The sequence below is a fragment of the Orycteropus afer genome, unplaced genomic scaffold (genome assembly GCF_000298275.1).
Source record: "Orycteropus afer afer isolate SDZICR_OR568_19922 unplaced genomic scaffold, OryAfe1.0 scaffold00162, whole genome shotgun sequence".
Lineage (NCBI taxonomy): Eukaryota > Metazoa > Chordata > Mammalia > Tubulidentata > Orycteropodidae > Orycteropus > Orycteropus afer.
The window spans coordinates 322,663-331,314 of NW_006921749.1; the positions used below are offsets into that span (position 1 = coordinate 322,663).

At 39.4% G+C, this 8,652-nt stretch overlaps 1 protein-coding gene across 1 annotated transcript in view; it reads right to left on the reverse strand.

The window, feature by feature from the left end:
* The window catches only part of ANXA5 (annexin A5), an 80,305-nt gene that overhangs the window by 34,434 nt on the left and 37,219 nt on the right, over positions 1-8,652 (reverse strand). The window contains exons 2-4 of the mRNA XM_007946467.2: positions 3,776-3,860; positions 1,110-1,204; positions 170-283 (exon numbers count right to left, since the gene is read on the reverse strand). Of these exons, the coding sequence (XP_007944658.2) occupies positions 170-283; positions 1,110-1,204; positions 3,776-3,860 (294 nt within the window). The remainder of the gene's footprint in view (positions 1-169; positions 284-1,109; positions 1,205-3,775; positions 3,861-8,652) is intronic.

Here is an 8,652-nt window from a genome sequence, read left to right on the forward strand (position 1 = left end):
TTTTTTTATCCTTCCTTTTCTTCTTATTGACTCCCATATATTTTTGTCTTGCAAGAAACCCTCATTGAAATAATTCAAATAAATGGGTTAGAACAAAAAACAAGATAAAGCAATTATGTAAATAAAATATTTCTCATGGCAGAAATTTTCCTTTTACTCATCTTTTTACCTTAAGAGCATGCTTCAATTCATAGGCATCATAAAGATGAGAGGGTTTCATCAGAGCCACAATTAATTTTTCAAATTTTCCAGTCAGTTCTGATTTCAAATCATCCAGAAGATCCTATTGCACAAAACACAAATTTGTTAACCAGGCAGAAATTTTAAGATTCTTCCTGAATGTAAATGAATTCTTCTTTATATTTTGAAATAGGTGTTAGAATGGTATGAAAAATGATTTTAGAAAATTCCTAACTTACTCAGTTTTAAAACAAACTATTGGGGTTACCAAGTAGGAACAGGAAGATACATCTGCTAACCAAAAACCCCATAGTTCTAAATAAGTACTTTTTTTTTCCTTACTTGAAATTTTCATTGTAGTTTGGGTGAAAGTTTACAGAGCAAATTAGTTTTCCATTCAACAATTTACACGTGTTTTGTTCCGTGACACTGGTTGCAATCTCCTTAATGTAATGGCACTCTTCCCACTTGCTTCCCAGGTTCTGTTTCTATTAGGTCTTCTTTCCTCCCCACTCCTGCCTTCTGAGCTTTGTTTTTGGGCAAATACTGCCCTTTTGATCTCTTGTGGTTGACTGTACTAAGAAGTATGTTCCTCCCTGGTTACTTTTAACATCTGACCTAAAGCTAAAGCAAAGTTATTTATACATTAGGGTATTAACTTTTAAAAATGTTTTTCTTAACCTTAAAGAGTTTTTTAAAAAATGAATACCTTAAAAAGTAGGCTAAAAATATTTTACTTTTAAGAATCTGTTTTAACAAAACTTTTCCCAAAAGACATATAAATGTATTTCTATAAACAACAAAATCTGGTATATATCCCTAACCACACAATTTTTTGTTTTCTCTCAATATTTAATGATATTCTAATACATAACGGGTTACGCTCCTTATTATGCGCTCCTGACTACTGAGATGAAGTGGCGTCTTACCCTGCCAAAGAGTGTTTTAAAGGCCGCAATGATTTCCTGGCGCTGAGCATTACTTCGAGATGTCAACAAAGTCAGAATGGTCTCCTCATCGGTGCCTGCAATTTATGTTTAAACAATTACTCTATTCTCTGACATGCTCACCCTCCCAATACCTTTGCCACCAGTAACCCAGTTGCTTTATTTCTTTATCTATGTGAAAATACAAAACATTCATAAATGCAGATATTTGTATATCTATTTAAATTTCTAATATATAAAATGTTGTATTTCCAACTTATACTATTTGACATACTGTGAGATAGGTAGGAAAATACTTCCAACTTTTTAAAATCTGAGTGTACAGAGCTTTCCATGCAACCAAATAGTTACTCAAATATCTATAGTACTATTCACAAGACACAGAATGCTGGGTGTTACAGAATTCAGAGTGGAGAAAGATACAGACCCTGGCTTTGAGTAACAGACAATTTAGCATGAAAATACAAAAACAAAGAAAGAACTGTGAATTAAGGCAGATCCTCAGAAGAGGCTCTACATGTTACATAGGGTTCAAGGGAGGTTCTCCTAGCTGATAGGGAGTTTAGGGAAAAGCTTCAAACCCAAAACGACATTGAAGGATGAAATTTCGACAGGCAGTGAAGCAGGGAAGAATGACAGTCTTTTAGGATGAGGGAGAAGTGCAGCTATAGGAAAATACAGGGCTTTCATGAATAGCAGACAATCCAGAGTGCTTAGATTAGAGAACACAGCAAATGGTAAGTGGCCTGACGCTAATGTTGAAGGTCTGGCCAGACCAGAAAGCCTGTGAGTAATCCTGCTATAATTCAAAATCACACATGCTGCTCAGAAGGGAGAGTGACAGATCAGAGCTGAGTTTGTACCTATGGGCACTAAGATGGAAGGATCCTGAGGACAGAGAGATTAGCTGCATGTGAAAATCCTCTACATGGGAGTTTTCTATAGGGTAGGAAGGAGAAGGGGTCCCTGGGTGGTACAAATAGTTAAGCTGCTAACCAAAAATTTGGTGGTTTGAGAAGCTAATGCTTTTAGAAGAAAGCTCTGGTGATCTACTACGGAAAAATCAGCCACTGAAAACCCTACAGAGCCCATCTCTACTGTGACACATGTGGTTGTTATGTGTAGGAACTGACAGATGGCAATAGAGTTGGGGTTTTTTGTTTTTTTTTAATTTTTATTGTGATTTGGGTGGAAGTTTACAGAGCAAGTTCGTTTTCCACTCACTAGCTCATACACATTGTGTTTTGTGACACTGATTACAATTCCCGTGATGTAACAGCTCTCTGTCCACTTCCTCCCTGTGTCCTTCTTTCCTATGTATTCCTATCCTCTGAGCTTTCTCCCAACTCAAATGCTGCCCTTCTGATCTCCCATGGTTGACTATTCTAATGAATGCCCCCTACCAGTGTCACTGTTCAACAGACAAATTTGCCTCTATTTTTCCTTCATATTTTCAGGTTTTACCTTTAGGTCTTTTGACCCATCTTGAGTTAGTTTTTGTGTACAATGTGAGGTATGGATTTTGTTTCATTTTCTGAAAATGGATATCCAGGTCTGCTAGCACCATTTGTTAAATAGAGTATCTCTTCCTCATTTAACGGGTCTCAGTCCTTTGTCAAAGATCAGCTGTCCGTAGATGGTTGGATCCATTTCTGTATTCTCAATTCTGTTCCACTGGTCTATATGTCTGTCACTGGACCAATACCAGGTTGTTTTCACTATTGGTCTGTATTGTAGGCTTCAAGATCGGGGAATGTGAGACTTTCTACTCTGTTCCTCTGTAGTGGTGCTGAAGGAACTCTGGTGGCATAGTGCCTAAGGCATTTGACTGCTATCCAGAAGGCTGGCGGTTCAAAGCCATCAGTCACTTCTTGGAAGATCGAGCAATCTAACTTTTGTAGAGATACTGCCTTGGAAACCCAAGGAGGGGTTGCTGACTCAGGACTGACTCGACAACAGAGTTTGGTTTGGTTTTGCTTTTGCTTATCTGAGGTCTCTTTCCTTTCCATATAAAATTAGTGATTGGTTTCTCCAAGTCCATAAAGAATGCTGATGGAATCTGGATCGGGATTGCACTGAATCCACTGATTGCTTTGGGTAGTACTGACATTTTCACAATGTTCAGTCTTCCTACCAATAGCATGATATGTTCTTCCATTTATGTAGGTCTCTTATAGTTTCTTATAGTAGTGTGTTGTAGTTTTCTTTGTATGTGTCTTTAGTAAGATTTATTCCTAAGTATTTTATCTTTTTGTTAGCTATTATAAATGGTATTGTTTTCCTTATTTCCTTTCCAGAGTGTTTTTGTGTTTTTTTCAGAAAACGGAATAAGTTATCTGATTGGGCGTAGGGAACAAAGAGCTCTGTGGCTGATCTCTATCAGTGGTGTCTGCTTATCTACTCAACCAGTTTTCATCAGGGAAAGCTGAAAAGCTATGAAGCAAAGAAGCTGAATTTTACTTCCCATTCATTTCTAGAGAATGAGTTAGGTATAGTCAGTCATATTATTTTGTTACCTTAATGTATCTTTTCTCTTTCTAGAAATTTCTTAACAAAATTCCTAAATATAATAATATGAAAATTGAGGACCTTTTGGTTAAAAAAACAAATGTCACATTTCCTGAGAACATAAAAATGGCTGGATTTACCCAGGCCTTTCATGGCCTTCCGAAGAGTTTCTGCATCAGCCCGCTCATCAAATCCAGGGAAGTCAGTCACAGTGCCCATGAGAACCTAGGAAAAGAAAATATAAAGATATTATCCATATCATAGCTAATTATAACAAAGCAAGTAATATAAGCAGTAAGCCACTTGCTTTATATCATGTTAAGTCTTTAAATAAATTTACCATTTGATAAGATCTGTGACCATGCTGGAAATGAAAAATGACCATTTGCCCATTTGTATTGTGGGTTAGCAGGACCAAGTGTCCTCGTCTGCTTGCAACACCAGTAGCAGAAAGGCTCACTCCAAAAGCTCCCTTCCATTCAGGTGATCAAGCCCCACTAATACCTGTGGGTTCCGAGAGGGCACTTCCTTGTAGAGTTACTCTCATTAAGGCTTTTCCCACTGTGATCTAGGACCAGGTTGAGCCTGCATTAAAACTTGATGCCCTACCCTGAGCACTCAATTCTAAGCAACGCTCTTGACTTTAATCTAATCCTGTTTCAATATACTTAGGGATTTTAAGATAACCCAACAAATTCTGAAAAGTTATTTGGTGGTTCATGTGCCAGAGAAGTACAAGTCTTTGAATTTAGAACATTATTAGAAGACATTCTTCCTTTCTTGTAAAGTTTCCTGCTATGTATTGCTATGTATTATGTATCATATATAATATTTTCAATCATCAAAATATTTTAATATTTCCATATAAGTATGCAACTTCATTAGATCTTTAGGGTCAGAATGCTTTACTAATACTGAGCCATAAATATTATCCTTGTGAAAATGCCAGTGTTTCTAAATCATGTACTACACAAAGTAATGCTCATGATTTACCTTTTATGTGAATTACATTGTTCCATATGTGTACTCAGAGAAAACAATGATAAAATGTTGTGACTGGAGTAGTCTCCCATCACTTACTTTTACCAATAAATCTTTTTAAAGTTCCTCAAAACTCTTATTAGGCCACCTTATGAAACTGAGAAGGAAACAGCTGGGGGGGGGAGGAGATGGGCAGGGGAGGAACACATACCTAGCCTGGTTTATAATCATGTCTTTTATTATGAATGTATGTAAGTACAGTCACCTAAGGCAAATTATATCCATACACACACACACATATACATGCCACCTCAGCCTCCAATTACTGTATTTGCCAACAATAACAATACTACTCCAATTAAAAAAAAAAAAACAAAGATAATAGCAGGAGATAGCCATGTGGAAGAACTTTCATGTGGAAGAATGCCAACAAGGAAATAAGCAACCATGTGATTCCATGTCCGCTCAAGGACCTTCTCTCTTTAGTGGCTCTGAATTACACCACATGAAAAGTCACCTTCATAGGGCCAGGAGACAGAATCAGCTATGCAAGATCCTCCATGAAAACCTGAGCTCATGAAGGTCCATAGTATTAAGTGTTATGATCATGAGTCCAGAGAAACACATTCCAAGAGAAGAGGAGTGTTTCCTGGTTTGATCTCCCAGCCCCACAGTGTTGACTAGTAGCAGCTTTCACTCCCTGTCTCTAATCTAAACAAAGGATTGTGGCCAACTGGAAAAAAGGAGAGAGGGAAAAGCCTCTTTCCCATTTGTCTTATGGGGTGGTCATGACGTTAAGCTAGAGCTCTTTATTCTACTAACTGGCAAACCCACCCACAGCTAGGCTAGCCTCCATTTCCACACCATTTAAAGAACACAGATATGTGAAGACCAATAAATTCCCTTCTACTGGTTCTACACATAGAGCCATATGAAACTGAAGGTAAAAATGATTGAATATTGGCAATTTTATATGTTTTAATTTAATTAAAAGGAGCAAAATAAATAAAAGCAGCAAAATATTGAAAAGGAAATTGGTAAGATTTACTTGAGAGGATACTCCTTCAAAATTAGTGTAGGTCAAGATTATTTTTTTTTCAGGACAAATTGTCAGTTTCTCTCTGTTTAATGGAACCATTTCAATTATGAAGACATCATCAATATCATCTGAAAAATGAATAGACGTCCCAAGTTATTTAATGTGAGAATTTAATACTAACTGTGCAATAATGCAAGGAGTTCTGGTGGTGCAGTGGTTAAAGCATTCAGCTGCTAACCAAAAGGTCAGTGGTTCAAAGATACTAGCCACAGGAGAAAGATGAGGCAGTCTGCTTCTGAAAAGATTTAGAGCCTTAGAAACCCTATAAGGCAGTTCTACTCTGCACTGTGAGTTGGATTCAACTAGATGGCAGTGGGTTTTGGTTTTGGTATAATAATTCATATGGAAGTCCACGTGTCTGTTTACTCATTCAAGAGCCTTTTTTTTTTTAATGTCTTCCATGTGCCAAATATTGTAATATTGAAGGAGTGGTCAGCTGACTGGGTTGGGGCAAGGCGGAAGGAAAAGAATCAGAAAAACTGCATTTGCCAAGCATGTTCAGGAAAGTAGAGACATGCAGGAGGGTATTCAACACACACAGAAGACTTGTAGAAGGAAACAAACTAGTATTTTGGACAACATGTCACTCTTTCAACAGATTAGAACAAGAGGTAAGGTTGGATAGGAAAACAAACAAGGGGGAGGTCACAGTGTGGGGAGAGGAGCACGGCAAAGCCATGTTAAGGAATTCAGGCTTCACCCTGTAGGCAACAGGACTGGAGGATGTTTAAGCAAAGAAAAATGCCAACAGTACTGCATAGTAATATTATTCTGGCAGCAGTGGAGACAATGGACTAGACTACTGTACTTTTACAATAATAACAAGCACTATACGTTTTTACATACCATGCATTATTTTCATAAGCATGCTATAACAATATTTTTTACATGTTGCTGACTTCAATTTCCGTTTTCTCTTTCTGTCCAATGGATTTAATGGTAAGCCTTCATTCATCTTGGTGCCCATTGAAGCCAAAGTTTGATTCCCAGCAGCAGACCCTCACCAGTCCTCTAGTTTCTAAAGCAGCCCCTCCCCAGTAGGATTCCTTCCCTGCTCTGCAAACCACTTTCTCCAATGCAGAAAGAAACCACTTTTTCCACCCCAGAAACAGTCCCACCACAGGAGTTGCACAGGTTTGCATACCCTAGGCTGCAGAGGCAGCTTAGGTGGGCAAGGCCAGCACACCGCAGCTGCATACACTCTGCCCTGCCATTTGGCTAGCTGGCCAGCCACCATGCTTAAGCTATTTGAATCTTCCACCTATATAGATACCACAGAGATGGAGGGCATGAGACTGCAGGCACACAGGGGTCATGCATCCCTCACTCAGATGTGATGGGTCCTGTCCAGAGGCCGTGTAGTGTCAGGACAGTGCAGACCTGCATCATCCTGCCACCCAGCTTCACATGGGGCCAGCACTGCAGGACCCAGAGCACACAGGCAACAGCCCCTGCCTGCTATGGAACCACCCACTGCTCAGGCTATGGGAGCCCCACATGCAGTCCTCTACCCAACCCTCTGCTCACCTCTGGTGTGACATACTGGAGTGCAGATCAACTACAAGGAGCTGCACTGCTCTCAGGCCCAACTGCAAACTGCCCCAGAGCAAATGTACAGTTTGAATTGTATATTTTCCAATTACTGAGTATTACAAAACTCCATCCATGACTTCTTGACCACAGCTTATAGCTTTATCATACAAATATGAACAAAAAGTAACAGTTTCAGACTATTGAATGAGAGTGGAATGAGACCAAAATTAATTTCTGGAACTGTCACATACATGTGTCACGTATGCATGGCCACTCAATGTCAGAACTTTTTTACAGAATTTTGTCATTTCTGCCTGTTATATGTGAGTGTGTATTATTTATATGGGCATAGTATTTACACAAAATACAATACCTAGTAGTCATGACAAGAAGACTGCTTGAAAACTGCTGCTGCTGTCGTTAGCTGTCACTGAGCCAGCCTCTGACTCATGGCCACCCCCATACACAAAGGAACTAAATGCTGCTGGGTTCCATGCCATCCCTATGATCAGCTGTGCATCACACTGTTGTGATCCATAGGGTTTTCACTGGCTGATTTTCTGCAGTAGATCACCAGGCTTTTCTCCCTAGTCCACCTTAGTCCTGACGCCCCAGTGAAACCTATTTAGCATCAAGGCAACACAGAAATCACCACTGATAGACAGGCATGGCTATGCATGGCGTGTTCTGGCTGGGATTCAACGTGGGTCTCCCACATAGAAAGTGAGAGTTCTATCACTAAACCACCAATTTTAAAAACTATTCATACAGGAAAAAGCCAAGGAGAACCTGACCTATAGCGGGAACAATAGAAATGGAAAGGAAAACATAGGACCAGGAGTTAAAGGGTAAGGAAACTGCTTAGGATGATTCACTTTTTGAATAGGGAGTAGAATGATTAGTATGACATTTCACCACAATAAAAGAGAAGAGTGAGGGACAGATAGAACAGAAACAGGCTTGTAAGTTATCAGCATATATAGATAGTAAATGAAACTGCATGAGGAGAGGCTAACACACAAGAGAATGAGAAGAGAAGGCCAGCCACAATCAGAATGGCAACTACCAGTGCTAAATAAGGCAGTAAGCCAGGAGCTATGCTCAGAGCTTCGTATGGATCATCTCAGTGAAACTCTATTTTGCAGAATGAAGATACATTCTGGCTTAGAAAGGTTTGGTGACTCAATTACACGACCAGCAAGCAAATGGCAGGGCTGGGACTGAACACAGGCCAAAGGACTGTGATTTCTGGGCTACATTATCTCCCACAGAGGCAAGGAGAAAATTAGAAGCAGGTGATGGCATGTAAACCAAGAGAGAGAAATGTTTCAAGATGAAAGGAAGAGGGGGGCAAGATGGCGGACTAGGCAGAAGGATTGCACAGACCCTCTTCAACAAAGAAAA